An 18,215-nucleotide genomic window follows, 5' to 3' on the forward strand; every position below is an offset into this window, starting at 1 on the left:
AAACGGGGCAGGATCGGACTTATTTATATATATTTATTGTATATATTTAATTATCCTTATCTGGTATAAGGTATATTTGATAAAAGAATTGCAATTACAGGAATGGGGCAGGATCGGATTAAAGATATATATATATATATATATATATATATATATTGCCAGGCCGAGGTTCCAATATATGTCTCAGTTTTATTCTATAAAAAAGGGTTGTTCAGAGAATTATATATTACATATATAATAAATATGTATCTGGGTTATTTTCTCATTTATATATATGACATTGTTATTGCGATGTCATAACTCCTGAAACATTGAAAATGACATTATGATAACCAAATTTTAATTACTTCATAACTTATACTCAACTTTTAATAAATAGCATGAATATATTTTGAGTGAATTAGTTGGTGTTAATGTGTAGATTACAATCCCATCACGTCTACGACCTTAAAAAAAAAGAAAATACGCAATTTTCCAACTCAATATGAAAACTAAATATTATTTTATATGTAAATATAAGTTAATTGAAATACGTGTTTTACGTAAATATATATTGAAGTCCATATATTGGATTGTTAGGCCTTATCTGTTTTAGAAAAACAATACTGTATATTAATTGTATATGTAAAGAAGAAAGAAACACGGTGAAACGCTTTAAGTTTCATTTTTTTTCAAAGGCCGATGTGGTCAAAACTGATTATCTAATTCCGTAATAGTAGACAATAGACTTCTTGTTCCAATGTTCAAGCTGGTTTTAGGAAAGGCTACTCTACAACTGAAAATATATTTATCCTTCATGCTTTAATATCTATATACTTTTCAAAAAGTAAAAAGCTGTTCTGTTCATTCATTTGTTTTCAAGCGTTTGATACTGTTTGGAGGGTAGGTTTATGTAAGAAATTATTAAAGAATAATATCACAGGAAAGATATTTAATGCTATAATTAATCTGTATGCAAACACTAAATCTTGCGTAAAAATTCACAATGGTATGACTGTTTTTTTCACATGTCACATCGGGGTAAAACAAGGTGAAAACTTCTCCCCATTTTTGTTCTCAATATATTTAAATGATTTAGAAGAATTTTTCATGCAAAGTAATGTTGACCAACTCCAGTATTAATATCCCCAATCCTTTTGTACTCCACAGAAATTTTGGGGTTTGAAAATACCAATATTATATGATTGAGAAATTACATGTACAGTTTTGTAAAAGAATTTGAAACATACGTAGCTCCACAGCAAATATAATGGTATATGGTGAAATGGGTAGGTACCCTCTGAATATTGAAATTAAATCTAGAATGATAATGTTTTGGTATAAACTAATAACAGGTGAAAATTAATTGTCTAGTATAATGAACAAGCTTATGCTGAATTTACATAAAAATGATTTCGCTGATTTTAAATGGATTTCATATATCATGAATCTATTCAATTGCATGGGACTAAGTTTATGTTTAAAATTAGATATTGTACACAGAATTGGATAAAGTCTGTGCTTATGCATTCATATAACTTGATGTTTTTAAAGACTTAATTTTGTTTAAATAAATACGACGAGTATTAAGTAAGAGTAGATTTACTTTTCACAACCATGTATCTTTTGTATATATTGGAACAAATCTATATTTATACATATTATATCGACAGTTGCTATAACTAAAATATTTCCGTAGAATGTTAATGTATGTCAATACGCTTATAACGTTCATTGCATAATGAAATTATTTAAACATTTGTTATAATTTAGTTGGCTATAAGTAATTTTTGGGAAAATCCTCTATTTGCCAATTCTGTTCAAAATTTATCTCCATTTTCGTCATTGCATTACCAATATATATATATATATAGTCAAGTCAAGTCAAGTCAATTTTGTTTATTATAGTGTCATATATCACAATTACATCGTACAAGTATATAGTTACACAGTATAAAAACATATAGCTACATAACAGGGATCAATCATCTTAATGTAAAAATACATAAACCATATCATAATTTTGTTAAGAACAGCTATTATACATAATAAATTAAAACAAACTATCACATGTGCCAATCCAGAGAGCAGGTGATTGGGACAGCCCCTACCTAACAAACTCCTGGATTTTGTCCTAACATATTAAATACTATAATAGTTAAAAGGTTTCTTTTACATTTGCCTTAAAACATGATGTCTGTAAAGAAAACAATAACAATGGTGATAAATGAAATGAATAATTTCCTAGTTCTACATTGTAGTGAAATTTAGGTTTCCAAGGGTTGGGGAGCCCCCTACCAGCAAGGTCTGGTAAATTCACACTAACTAGTAGCTAATTATAATTTAAACGGAAGATTATTGTCATAAAAAATGTTTCTGATTGACACCTGGTATCATATTTAACAAATGCATAAAATAGAATTATTCGCCCCAGGCCCTGACAACATCTCACCCCGTGTACTAAAGGAGCTCTCCAGCGACATAGCCCCAATTCTCCAGTTAATCTACCAAAAATCACTGGACACTGGAATCGTCCCTGTTGACTGGCGTTCAGCAAATGTCACCCCTGTATACAAAAAAGGGCAAAAATCTCGAGCGAAAAACTACAGGCCAATATCTCTCACCTCAGTGTGCTGTAAGGTCATGGAACACATCATCGCGAGTACCATTATGCTCCATGGAGAAAACAACATCCTCCATCCTCTCCAACATGGATTCCGGAAAAACAGATCATGTGAAACCCAGCCAATCGAATTTGTTGATGATGTCTCCAAAAATCTACAATCCGCCAAACAAACTGATATTCTAATCATGGATTTCGCAAAAGCTTTCGACAAAGTAAATCCTAGCCTCTTAATTCATAAACTAAAAACCTACGGAATATCTGGAAAATTTAACACTTGGATAAGCAGCTGGCTAAAAGACAGAACCCAAAAAGTTATCATTGACAGTGAAACATCAGACACAGTAAATGTGGACTCCGGGGTACCACAAGGATCAGTCCTAGGACCGGGACTATTTCTGTTCTACATCAATGATCTACAGGAAAAACTAACATCATCCGTACGACTATTCGCTGATGACACGATCGCCTACCTCACAATCACCAATCAAAATGATGCCGAAACACTCCAAAAAGATCTGGACAAACTCGCGAAGTTGGAAGAAGACTGGTGCATGATGTTCCACCCAAATAAATGCACAGTACTAACCATCTCTAACAAAAAGCAGACGATAAAACAAAATTACACCCTCCATGGTCACATTCTGGAAGCAGTTACATCAGCAAAATATCTTGGACTTACAATATCAAGCAAGCTAAATTGGGACCTCCACATAAAAAACATCACCTCAAAAGCAAACAAAACCCTTGGATTTCTCAGGAGGAACTTGAAAATATCCTCAATAAAAATTAAAGAGCTTGCCTACAAAGCACTTGTCAGACCATTGGTTGAGTACTCGAGCTCGGTATGGGACCCCTACACCCAAATAAACATCAGCAAACTTGAATCGGTCCAAAGGAGAGCAGCCAGATTTATTATGAACAGCCACAGAAACCGTTCAAGCGTTTCATCCATGATCCAACGCCTAGGCTGGTTTTCACTCCAAACAAGAAGACGTCACTCAACCCCTCCAAATGATGTTCAAAATTGACAAACAACAAATAGCCATCAAAAAGGAAAACCGAATCGAAACACCAATGAGGAGGTCCAGAAAACAACACGATCGGTCCTACCAAATCCAGGCATGTAAAATAGACCCAAGAAAATATTCATTCTTCCCTCGAACAATAAAAGACTGGAACGAACTTGACTCAAAAACTGTGAACTCGACAAACTTGGAAACCTTTAAGAAAACTCTCAACGAATTGGAACTAAAAAAGCTTAATCTTCTAACAGACCCCGAACTCACTAGGCTTAAGGCTGGTGGGTCGAATCAACCAGCTTTAAACGTCTGACACTACATCAGTGTTTTTTACTTTTTAACTTTTACAATCTAAACTTTTCAATTGTGTGTTCACCTGCGCACTGTGTATCATAAACATTGCATAATCTTCGATAAGACGAAGGAGGCAATTATATGGAAGAAGAAGAAGAAGAAGTAGAAAAGTAATTGTATATGATATTCAGCCTAAAATGGCTTACAAGACACTGTTTAAAATTATAACTAATCACATAGACTGCTACGTCTTCTGTACATATTATATAAGTGGTTTGCAAGTAGAATTGGTAATTCCTCGGAAGACATTATAAAATTAAATTATAATATATATATTAACCTGTAACTGTGATTTAGATTTGGTACCAGTATACACCTCATTAGTGTACCTTCAGGAACTTGGATTGTTAAGTGCCCGGGGGCACAGAGCCGGGATATTTGCCCGAGTCCTGGACTCATACTCCAGATAACAGATTTCTGTTCTTTCCTAATTAGTGTCACAAACTCAGGGTTACTAAAAGTATAAATGTGTATACAGTATCTCTGGGAGTCGAATCAAGTTTTCATGTCATTTAGTATTTACAGGGGCGGGTCCAGATGAGGGCGTAATGGGCGTACGCCCCCCCTTTTCAAAATAAATCTGCTAATATTGTATTGAATATGGCAATTTATCATATTCATTAATTAAACACATAAACACCCTGACACTTAAACTATAAAATATACATGCTCCAAGTCAGGAACCGTTACATTAGTGCATTTCACAATTATTTTATGTTTTTTAGTAAAAAAAAAGGTCCAAACAAATTTGCGCCTCACTTCGCCGAAAGATTTCATTCTACGCCCCCTCTTTCAAATATCCTAGAAACACCCCTGGTATATATTACGTAATATGTCTCTGGATTGATGTATAAGAAGCGTAACGTAATTCCTTTTGATTAATGACAACCTACTCGTCTACCCTTCATAAGATTGGTCAGAGAACTATTTCTGGAAAAAGATCTAGCTTGTCAAAAACAGACTATCTGTGAGTTAATCAAGTAATTGAAAGGACTTCGAATCAAATACAATCCATATACTTTTTGAATTTCATAGTATTTGAGTATCTAATTTAACTGAAGGTTCTTCTCCAGCATTGTTATATAATTGATACTGTTATGTTTAACAAAATTGAAAAACTAACATTTTTGAAAAGTAATTTCAAATTTTCTAAATATTTCCTGTCAAATTTATATATATGATCTTAATAACATATCATTTTATGACATGAATAGAATTAATAAAGTATCATGTAATTGAAATTCTTTAATCAAATATATCTTATACCCGATAATGATGCTTAAATGTATCTAATATATATATATTCATTAATGTATATATAATAATTAATAGTTTTCTGCCCATTCCTGCCCGTTCCTGTAAATCGTCTAACCCCTAGTCACGGCATTTTGGTGATGTTTTCTGCACCAAATCGCATATTTCCAGATAGGATGTGACATATAAAAGTAAATAACTTAAGGAAATGTGATATTTCACAGTAATAAAGAAGTATTTGGTTCATAACTGGGTCATATGGGGTAGTATTGGGTGGTAACGGGTAGTATTGGGTCATAGTCACGGCAATTCAGTGATGTTTTCGGCACCAAATCGCATATTTCCAGATAAAATATGGCAGATGGAAGTAAATAACGTCTACAAAGGAAATATTTCACAGTAATAAAGAAGTATTTGGTTCATAACTGGGTCGTATGGGGTAGTATTGGGTAGTATTGGGTGGTATTGGGTAGTATTGGGTGGTATTGGGTGGTATTGGGTAGTAATGGTGAATAGAAAAGGAGTAAAATACTCAGAATTGGGCAAAATAAAACGTATAGGTAGCAGTGTACAGTAGAAATGGCCCGACTCTGATAAACAAGGCATATGTTGAGAAAATGTAAACACAGCAGATTTACCCTACACAACACATGTATACATGTATATATATTTGTAAACTGCATTACATTTACAATACATATAAAGTACTGAGAAGTGTATAAACCTCCTTTTTCTATGTATGTCACTTGTGTGAAAACCATGGTTACCACATCAAAAATTACCAAAAAATGCCAAAAATTGCTATTTTTAACCCAAAATTTGACCCCCGCAACTAGTAATTTTTTTTCCTAAGCTCTGTCTGAAATTAAAGATTACCTACCTGGTTGCAGAATTATCTGGGTCCCAGTAAAGTTGTAAAACTTGATTTTTTGCAATTTTGCGTCGTGTGCTGTTGTCAAAATTTTACCTCCTGTAAAGCTAGCTTTTCATGTGTATGCACCCTTTCGGATTATGGCCAAAATTTTATTCTCGAACCAAAAAAGTCTTTTCTTTTTTACAAATGTGAAGCTCACATAGCCCACTTCATCATGCGTATACCAATTTTAGTACTGTTTTATTTTTATATTTTTTTTACATATCATTATACAGGGGTTAGCCATTTAACAAAAATATCACCCATGGCCACAACCCTCTACTGTATACTGCTACCATAGGGGTAAAATAAAACGTCTAGGAGTAAAATAATATGGAAAGGAGTAAAATGTTACCCCCTACGTTTTATTTTACCCCTATCCAGGTTATTTTACCCCCTTGACGAGTAAAAGTACTCCTTTCAGAGTTATTTTACCCCATGACAAGGTAAAGTACTCCTAGATTATTATTTTACCCCCCTGACAAGTTAAAGTACTCCTATCTATGGTATTTTACCCCCCTGACGAGTTAAAGTACTCCTAGATTATTATATTAATCCCCTCACAAGTTAAAGTACTCCTATCCGGGTTATTTTACCCCCCTAACGAATTAAAGTACTCCTGGATTATTATTTTACCCCTAGACGTTTTATTTTACTCATTGGACTTTTAAAGTACTCCCGGATTTTTATTTTACTCGTGGCTTTTTATTTTACCCCCTTTATTTACCTGTGCTCCGCGGCATCATGGTTTATGGAGAGCTCGGCAGGCATCCTTTTGGTATAGAAATTAAGACCCGAATGATATCATATTGGCAAAACTGATTCGAAGTAAAGAAAGTAAAATAAGTAATATTTTGTGTAGATTATCAATTATTATCAACGAAGAAAAAAAATGGTACCTTCGCATGGATAGAAAGCATAAAGAGTACTCTGAATAATTGCGGACTCTCTAATATCTGGTTAAACCAAGTGACTTGTTTCAAAAATAAAACTTAACTTGACTGATCAGTTCAAACAAATCTGGGCAGAAATATGCAGAGATTCTCCAAAATCCACCATATACAGAGTCTTTAAGTAAGAAGTCGTGTTCGAAAACTACTTAAATATTCTCTCAAAAAATGATGCTTATACTCTTTGTAGGTTTAGAACCAGAAATAGTAACTTACCTGTAGAAGCCGGAATTAGGAGTAATATACCAAGACATGAACGTATTTGTCAATTGTGTAATGTAAGAGATATCGGAGATGAATTCCATTATATATTTGAATGTTCGGCATAAGATAATGAAAGGAAAATTTCTCTATCCTCTATGTTAATTAGACGTCATAGTGTATTATCGCTTAAGGTTATAATGTCATCTAAAAGAAAAGCATTCCTGAAAAAAATATGTACTTTTATCAAAAAAAAAAATCTGTCTGTTCCCCCGCATGAAAGTATTTATTATATGTAACTGCAGTACATCTCCATTTCTATTATACTGTATCCCTCTATATAACCACGCATGCTAATTACTGTACATGAAATCATTATATTTATATATCTCAGTATACCATTGTAATGCAAAGGTGTTGAGACAAATAAAATCGATCAACTAGGCAACAGGATCTGCGCCGGCGGTTAGCTAGGCCTTTGATCTAACCGAGTAGTAGTATAGCCTGTCGACAGCTCGCCTCATAATTAACAACGTGTCTGTGTTTTGTTTACTTATGATTATTTGGTGTTATCAGAATAAAACTATGGAACTGTGCCGTGTTTGTAATTTACTTCGGCTTGAAACTTAAAACTGGTGTTTTGGAATACGTGTTTGATACATACTCGATTTAAATGTCAAATTAAACTTTGAAAATGTGCCGTGTTTGTTACATACTCGAATAGTGCCGTTAAAATACATGTTTAAATATTCCATTTATATGTCAAAATAAAACTATGGAATTGAGCCGTGTTTGTCATTTACTTCGACCTGGTGTTTTGAAATACGTGTTTGTAACATAATCGAACGGTGCCATTAAAATACATGTTTATACACTCCATTAATATGTCAAATAAAACTATGGCATTGTGCCGTGTTTGTAATTTACTTCGGCCGTGTCTGTTGAAATATGTTTGCTTATAACTGGATTTGTAATAAAAAATATTATAAATAAATTTGTCGTGTTTGTACTATATTCGGCCTGATGATCTGAAATACGTGTTTATTTAACACTTGTGTAATATGTCAAATTAAAACTATAAAACTGTGCCGTGTTTGTAATCTACTTCGACTTGTTGTTTTGAGATACGTGTTTGTTACATACTCGAACTGTGCCGTTGAAATAATACACTCCATTAATATGTCAAATAAAACTATAAAACTGTGCCGTGTTTGTAATTTACTTCGACCTGGTGTTTTAAGATACGTGTTTGTTACATACTCGAACTGTGCCGTGTTTGTAATTTACTTCGATCTGGGTTTTTTAAACATATTCGAACTGTGCCGTGTTTGTTAATTACTTCGAATTGGTGATTTGAAATACGTGTTTGTAACATAATCAAACTGTGCCGTTAAAATACATGTTTTATACACTTCATTAATATGTCAAATAAAACTATAGAATTGTGCCGTGTTTGTAGTTTACTTCCACCGTGTCTGTTGAATATGTTTGCTTATTTCTCGATTTGTAATAAAAATATATTTAGATAAATTTGTCGTGTTTGTACTTTATTCGGCCTGATGATCTGTTAAACGTGTTTATTAACACTCGATTAATATGTCAAATTAAAACTATAAAACTGTGCCGTGTTTGTAATTTACTTCGATCTGGGTTTTTTTAAACATACTCGAACTGTGCCGTGTTTGTAAATGTATATATAATTAGGTTGAAGACAGGACAAAGACCGAATCGATATATACGTTAAAAATTACATCGGAGGACGGTTCTATTATGGCACGGACGTACGACGTTTATATTAGATATGCATTTAGCTTAACGGTTACACTAGAGACATATAGTATATACTTCNTTGAAATAGAGACGTATATATTACAGAGACGTATATTTTACAATCTCTGTAATATATACGTCTCTGATAGAATGAAAACTCACTATATATTACTTGATTTAAAACAAAATAATATGACGTTAGCGCTAGTTTAAAGATTCATATATTTGCAATGTACTGTAGTGTTCTGAAATCCGCTGATAAATTGCATCAGAGACGTATATACGTAATATATAAGTCTCCGATTGCATTTGTTCCTCCTATATGTTTACATGTATATTTAATACCCATGAAGCAATGTCATATCATCACTAACATTACTACAAAAATAACTTTACTGTAGAATTCAGATTTTTTATAAAAAAAACCTAATATCGTATATTATACCACGGACTTAGATCTACTCTAATTCGTAGGTCAGGGCACTAGCCTATGGTAAAAACGTGAGATATTAACCGCTGTTGAAATTTACTTTAATACTTTCGACAACATGTTTTCTTCCAACACTGGAAACAAAAAGAAACGCACCGGTACACCATACTACCTGTGTTAGTTGGAGGATCGGTTGTAAATGCCCTTTGGCCACGACATTCACAGGTAACACCTCTGAGGTAATTAGTTCACCTGTTAACTCACAGGTAGGTATCGTAAATGCCCTTTGGCTATAGTATAATGTGGTAAGAACTACTGGTAATTAACATACCTTTTAATTCACAGGTAAGATATTTAGGTGTTTCAACTGTATATTACTATACCTTAGCTAAAACTATAGTGTACATTGAATGTAGTTAATGCAGGCACGGAATACGATTTCCGTTATTCAGTCTTGGAGGTAGGTATAACTTCTCTTTCTAAGGATTGATGTCTTTTTTTTGGTGTCGATTGATGACTTAACCCATACAACATATATTGGTTGCTGTCATTTCTTACACTGTTTTGCAGATAATATATAAATATGTAAAGGGGGCGTGTCAGAGTGGTTACACATAACAAACATGTATTTCAAAACACTAGGTCGAAATAATAACAAACACGGCACAATTACATAGTTTATTTTGACATAGTAAGTGTTTAAAACATCAAACATGTATTTCAAAACACCAGGCCGATATCAATTACAAAATTCCATAGTTTTACAAACACGGCACAGTTCGAGTATGAAACAAACTCGTATCTCAAAACACCAGGTCGAAGTAAGTTACAATCACGGAACAGTTTTATAGTTTTAATTTGAAATATTGATTGAGTGTATTATTTCAACGGCACAGTTCGAGTGTTATAAACACGTATTTCAAAACACCAGGTCGAAGTAATTTACAAACACGGCACAGTTCGATTTTGTAACAAACACGTAAATTGTAAAACACAAGGTCGGAGCAGGGACACTATACGTCCCTGGTCGGAGTAATTTACAAACACGGCACAGTTCGAGTATGTAACAAACACGTATCTCAAAACACCAGGTCGAAGTAAATTACAAACGCGGCACAGTATTATTTTGACACATTAATCAAGTGTTTAAAACACGAATGTCAAAACACCAAGTCGGAGTGAATTACAAACACGGCAATTTCTATAGTTTAATTTGACATATTAATCGAGAATGTATATAGCACGTATCTCAAAACACCAGGTCGAAGTAAATTACATACACGGCACAGTTTTATAGTTTTAATTTGACATATTACACAAGTGTTTAATAAACACGTATATCAGATCATCAGGCCGAATAAAGTACAAACACGACAAATTTATTCAAATATATTTTTTATTACAAATCGAGTAATAAGCAAACATATTTCACCAGACACGGCCGAAGTATATTACAGTTTTATTTGATATATTAACGGAGTGTATACACATGTATTTTAACGGCACAGTTCGATTATGTTACAGACACGTATTTCAAAACACCAGGTCGAAGTAAATGACAAACACGGCTCAATTCCATAGTTTTAAACATGTATTTTAACGGCGCTGTTCGAGTATGTAACAAACACGGCACAGTTTCAAAGTTTAATTTGACATATAAATCGAGTATGTATCAAACACGTATTCCAAAACACCAGTTTCAAGTTTCAAGCCGAAGTAAATTACAAACACGGCATAGTTCCATAGTTTTATTCTGATTACACCAAATAATCATAGGTGAACAAAGCACAGACACGTTGTTGATTATGAGGCGAGCTGTCGACTGACAAGTATTCACACATGAACAGAGCTACCTTGTGATGTTTGACACCGCCCGCGGCAGCTCGAAGTGGTCGACAGGCTACTACTCGGTAAGATCAAAGACCTAGCTGACCGCCGGCGCAGATCCTGTTGCCGCGGAGCAGAGGTAAATAAAGGGGGTAAAATAAAAAGCCACGAGTAAAATAAAAATCAGGGAGTACTTTAAAAGTTCAATGAGTAAAATAAAACGTCTAGGGGTAAAATAATAATCCAGGAGTACTTTAATTCGTTAGTGTGGTAAAATAACCAGGATAGGAGTACTTTGACTTGTCAGGCGGTAAAATGATAATCTAGGAGTACTTTAACTCGTCAAGGGGGTAAAATTCCTTTGATAGGAGTATTTTAACTTGTCAAGGGGGTAAAATAACCTGGATAGGGGTAATATAAAACGTTTGGGGTAAAAGTTTACTCCTTTCCAGGTTATTTTACTTCTAGACGTTTTATTTTGCCCCTATACATTTTATTTTGCCTCATTCTGAGTATTTTACTCCTTTTCTATTCACCAGTATATATATATATATATATATTGGGTAATTAGACGCGCCGTCAAGAGGTGCACAACTGTCAATAACTACATTAATTGGTTAGTTCAATAGGGTCTGTTAATTAGCTGTAATTCAAAACAGTAAAGCCAGCTTAGCTTGTTAATTTACTTGAGTAACGTTAGTGCAGGCAAATTTGCCATGCGCCCAAATATGCCACCCGTGACAAAATGCCATATGACGTCATAAGATGTGACGTAAATAATGTCACCAAAGTCTTCAACACAGTTAAAGCCTTCAAATTTTTGACGAGAAGAGGTATAAGAAGGGAAAAGGTATTTTATCAATCAAAACAGTTAAAAAATTTCTGCAATTTCAAAACTTTGGTCTGTGCGACGGACATCTCGTCAACTCAACTCATCAATCTGGCCTGTTGGTTGTGATCTAGGTAGCAGTATACAGTAGAGGGTTGTGGCCATGGGTGATATTTTTGTTAAATGGCTAACCCCTGTATAATGATATGTAAAAAAAATATAAAAATAAAACAGTACTAAAATTGGTATACGCATGATGAAGTGGGCTATGTGAGCTTCACATTTGTAAAAAAGAAAAGACTTTTTTGGTTCGAGAATAAAATTTTGGCCATAATCCGAAAGGGTGCATACACATGAAAAGCTAGCTTTACAGGAGGTAAAATTTTGACAACAGCACACGACGCAAAATTGCAAAAAATCAAGTTTTACAACTTTACTGGGACCCAGATAATTCTGCAACCAGGTAGGTAATCTTTAATTTCAGACAGAGCTTAGGAAAAAAATTACTACTTGCGGGGGTCAAATTTTGGGTTAAAAATAGCATTTTTTGGCATTTTTTGGTAATTTTTGATGTGGTAACCATGGTTTTCACACAAGTGACATACATAGAAAAAAGAGGTTTATACACTTCTCAGTGCTTTATATGTATTGTAAATGTAATGCAGTTTACAAATATATATACATGTATACATGTGTTGTGTAGGGTAAATCCGCTGTGTTTACATTTCCTCGACATGTGCCTTGTTTATCAGAGTCGGGCCATTTCTACTGTATACTGCTACCATATACACATAGAACTTGTTTTTTTCTGAAAAAATGCCTTTTTATGCTTGATTCAGCTTCACTTTCATTCATTAATACTTAAAACTACTCAAAAACGCCAAAAATCCCGTTACATAGATAGGTCAATATATAGGTCGATAACTCGCGCTTTCACAGGCGCTTGTGAAATTCTGCAATTCATCACATATGTGTCAATTGTGTTATTGGTAAAGTTGATACCAAACATCAAATAGTTCACAGGCTATCTCCCGATGCATTCATACTAGATTTCAGTCTGTTTCACTCAGTTCAGCACCCGGTAGCCATGGTTACTAATACATAAAGTTGTATTTATTGAAAATGGGTAAAATATCTGTTTTCATTCTAATTACACTATTTTAGATATTTTTTTCCACTTGATTCAGCATACAGATTAAATAAGCAAAGTCAGTAATGTCAATAAATTTTATTTCCATAATTACAGCTGAAGAAAATCTTTTTTTTCTAGCAAAATATGTTAAATGAACAATTTCTGAAGGTCACTGTCAATTCTAGGTGAGGAAAGTAAATAACAGTTGCTATGGTGGCACTTGTCTGATTTTTCAGAATATCTGACATTTCTGTGCTGTTCATCGGTTACGGGAAGTGTGTCTGTTGCTAGTTTGTTGTTGTGATGGGTTTCCTAGTGTTCAATTTTTTGATATCAGTGATCCTCGATGATGTCATAGATGCCCATTGATGACGTCATAGTTATGATGACATCACAGTTACTATGACGTCATCAAACAAGACAGTAACATCATAGTATCACTGTACTGTTTGTTTTTCACATGCACATGATCTCAAAGGATCATATTTCACCCAAAAAGAAATTTTTATTCATGAAAACTACAAACCTATTCAAGTTTTCATTTTTCAGATTACCTCCCTTTGTTCGTAGTTTGAGAGTAGAATTGGTAAATAAACCTGTCAGGAGAATTCATATTACTCGGTCACTGTCAAAGTGAGAAAGGAAACGGATACATCGTTGTGTTCATTGTCTCATTTTCCAGATGTGGTAACCATGGTTTTCACACAAGTGACATACATAGAAAAAGGAGGTTTATACACTTCTCAGTACTTTATATGTATTGTAAATGTAATGCAGTTTACAAATATATATACATGTATACATGTGTTGTGTAGGGTAAATCTGCTGTGTTTACATTTTCTCAACATATGCCTTGTTTATCAGAGTCGGGCCATTTCTACTGTATACTGCTACCTTAGTGCAAATATTCAGCTTCTAACATTCAGCTATCTCACAATACTTGTTAAAATACCATCTAGAATTTCTATTAGAAAAAAAAGTGTTGTCAGGCTGAAAGTACAAGTATGTCCTGCTGAATTTTACTTAGAAAAGTAAGTACATTTACAAAACCTGGGGTAGTCTCTGTTGAAGAAGTTTCCAAGCCCAAAAAATCGTTTTAATTTGTCAGATATGTTTCCGTAGATGTGCAAGACAATCAGAGATGCTACATGTATGTGACAAATTATCCAAAAGGCGAAGGTAAAAGCTTAAAACGACGATTGAAACCTCTAGCTGGACCCTCTCATCCGCATCCAATGAAAAATGTAATTTTGGACGCCGTTTGTTCAGGACAGAGCCTTTATTATGATGCTTGTCATCTCAGCTGGTCCCAGCCATTTTACTCAAACAGCATTAATCAGTTTCTTCAAGTTATCGATAATTAACTACGACTTGTGTAACTTAATTATAAACATACAAAATGTTACATTTAAACAATTACATTACTAGCAAATTAGTGAAATGTTTGAATGTGGCATTCCTGCCTGAACCTTTGAGCAAAACCATGGAACGCCTGAGTAACGTTACAATTGTTGCTGCATGACGTTATTCAGGCGTGTTTACAACAACGTTTTTTTTTTACATGTTTAAGGGGTTTATATCTACTTTCGGTAAAAATGCCCCCCCCCCCCATTCTATATATGTATATATGTAATCATTGGGGATGGCATTTTTACTGACAGTAAAAATGCTCCCCCGTCTCCCCCCAATGATATATATAGCATTTTTACCGAAAGTCTATCAGCGTGCATGACTTCGCTAGGAAGCCACTTGTGTTGTGGTAGATTTGAAGAAAGATTGCTTTTAATTAACTGTTTAACCTCCATTTGGCAATAGCTGGGCAACAAGATCTCTTTCTTTGTTAATTATCAGAATTACAATGACAAAATTGTTGGTGGACACTTCACTAATGGATTAAAATATTATGTTTTGTCATGAGCTACCTCCCCTAAACCACACATAGCGATAAATTTATTTGAGAAATGTATATCAGGTCCAGATAACACTTTGGTACAGAACAACCGAAATCCTTGATATGAACGAACCAAACAATGGTACAGATCGGTTGCCTAAGGGTACAGAATGACTGTACTATAGGGACCTCTCATTCCATACCCAAGCACCCTCATACCAAGATTTCAGACCCGTTCTAACACAAATTCCAATATTTGGATTTGCATCTCTTCTTGCACACATATCTATGGCAGCCTGAAGGATAGTGTTGGGAATCAAAAGTGGAAATCATAATCAATTATTGGAAGACTTTTAATGAAAGATTATCGATCATAATCAGAACATCCAAATTCTGGTAAATCTATCTGAAATATGTATGATTATGATGGTATATACCACATAGAATTAGGATTTGCAGCATAATTTAGCCAGGTAAAATCAAAGGGTGACTTGGTTTATCCATTTGGCAGTCTTTTGTGCTTTTAGGACTCGCACAACTTAATCATTTACTATATGTTATTATTAAACATTTTAGCTAATAACTTAAATATTTGAAGTTCAACACCAGTGACAACTGTCTGGATTCATAAATACATACCTTACAATGGCTACAAAGTGACTTTTTTGATAGGATTAGTGGCATATTGGAGTGTCACAGTGTCCAGAAGTTGACAACCGGAAGTGTACAAGCTAAATCAGTGACCCAAAACAGAAACGCCCCCAGACGTTTTTTGCCCCTGTGCAAATCTTCACACAGACATGGAAATATATCAAAAGTATACATTTTTCAAAAGTTCGATACCTGTACATTTCGTTCATCTAAAATTCTGTCATCAGTTCCTCATTTAACTTCCTCCGTGGTCCAGTAATTAGCCGGAACTGATTTTAGATTGAAACTACAAATGTATTAGACACTTGCTGATTGGCTGATTTAGTTGTGACAGTGCGAGTCCTTTAACTATGAGTGCTTTGGTGCGCTAGTTATCCATACTGTTCCGAATTGTAGCTTCGGAATGAGGAAATCTGTTACGTGACAATGTGTAAGATCATTTTATTTTTATTTTTATTCCCACAATTTACATGTTGTTATTGCTCGCCCAGCGATACTAGTGGAAGGGACTGTGGTACTTAAGGATTGCAATCTTTCTGTCCCTCCTAATAGTCTGTCCTCTGCATATCTACTACATTTATGTATTTCATAAAAATTTGCATAGATGTAAAATACATCTTCATTCGTGAGAAAGCAGAATATTGCATACCCAAAGTAGTCACCTTCTAATATTTTTACAACTGATTCCAATGACTTAATATGTACAGTTCTTCTGAGATGTATATCTCACAAACTATATCGCCTGGAATTATAACTTGGTGGTAAATTTGGTATAATGGTATATCTTGTGATGGCAGAGGGTTGTTTACCAAAAGCAGGTCCCCAATACCTATGTTTTGATCTTTTACCTCAACTATTGAAACATTTTAACTGGGGATTATCTCTCCTATCACCCATATTTATTGAAATTTGGTATGCAGGTATGTATGGGATCTTCGTATGGCAGAATTTCGCATACTAAAAGTCACTGTGACCTATATAATTTGACCTGGGATCCAAATAATTGAAAAGTTTGCAGTCTGAGCATATAACATATTGGATTTGATAATTCAGTGTGCAAGTAGAATTGATATTATTTCAGTTCGATTATTTGACATAGTGAGAGAGGAAAAAAATTGTAACATTTTTTACTTAACGTTGCATTATTTAGAACAATAAAACAATAGCGGGGGGGGGGGGGGGGGGTGATGTTAGATACAAGATATAAGAATTTTTACTTAATGTCGCATATTTAAAACAATAAAACAATAGCGGGGGAGTTGTAACATTATAAAAAAAACGTTAGATACAAGATTTCTATATAAGAATTTTCTCTTTAACGTCGCATATTTAAAACAATAAAACAATAGCACTGTATGTAATGCTATCCTTGTGACAAACATGAAGTATAATAACCATCACATGTTCCCTTATTCCACATTTACTGGTGGGGCCCTTTGGATATTTCCTTTAATATTTTGACTAAATATTTATATCTTTCTGTTTAAAAGGATGTCGACGACCTCATTGATCAAGCAGTACCAAGCAACATACTACTGGACAGGCCATTACAACTGGACCCACAGCTAGGTCAGTCAACTCTATATCTGTTTGTCCTCTTAGATTGTCATTTAACACTGACCTTGAATCAACTCTCTCCGACTTGACCTTTGCTTGACCCTTAAAGATTAAGGTTTAAGTTTATGATAAGAGAATGCAATAGCGACCACTGCCTGTCACATTACCAAACAAGTCAAACTACCTTTATCATATAACTCAATACGAAATTCTTGTGGTAACAGTTACACTTTGTAAGAAACTGAATCCAAAAAATAAGGCAAAAATAAATTACTACTGTTTCTGCCAACATCTTCAGAAAAAATAGGGTAAGTAGGTAGGCATTTTTTTTTTATTTTGAAAAATATTTTTACTATGCTTATATAGAGCAGAAGACCTGAATTTAACAGTGCATAGCACTAAATGTCAATAACATCTTCATTGGGGTAGACACAAAAATCTAGGGTAGGTAGCTATAGGGTTTGCAGAAACACAAGATTTTTTAAAATTTTGCATCAATCCTGGTATTATTCAAAGGACAAGGTGATTACAAATCTGTGTGTGTTTTGACTCATAGAAGAGTTTCTGCATTTGCTTTAAATGTAATATTGTAATTAAAATCCCTTTGAGATGATTGTTAAATCATGATCAAAGAGGCTAGAATATAATTGGTGTTTTTAGGTCACCTGAGACAAAGTCTCAAGTGACCTATTGCGATCGCCTTTTGTCCGTCGTCGTCCGTCGTCCGTCGTGCGTCCGTAAACAATTTACATTTTCGACTTCTTCTCCAAAACCCCTGAACCAATTTCAATGAAATTTTGCAGGGACCTTCCATGGACAAAGGTCAACAAAA

At 34.2% G+C, this 18,215-nt stretch overlaps 1 protein-coding gene across 1 annotated transcript in view; it reads left to right on the forward strand.

Moving 5' to 3' along the window:
• Positions 1–18,215, forward strand: part of LOC110454425 (glycine dehydrogenase (decarboxylating), mitochondrial-like) — a 52,830-nt gene that overhangs the window by 1,475 nt on the left and 33,140 nt on the right. The window contains exon 2 of the mRNA XM_021503913.1: positions 17,317–17,395. Coding sequence (XP_021359588.1) covers positions 17,317–17,395 — 79 coding nt within the window. The remainder of the gene's footprint in view (positions 1–17,316; positions 17,396–18,215) is intronic.

The sequence above is a fragment of the Mizuhopecten yessoensis genome, unplaced genomic scaffold (genome assembly GCF_002113885.1).
Source record: "Mizuhopecten yessoensis strain PY_sf001 unplaced genomic scaffold, ASM211388v2 scaffold7833, whole genome shotgun sequence".
NCBI classification, from domain to species: domain Eukaryota; kingdom Metazoa; phylum Mollusca; class Bivalvia; order Pectinida; family Pectinidae; genus Mizuhopecten; species Mizuhopecten yessoensis.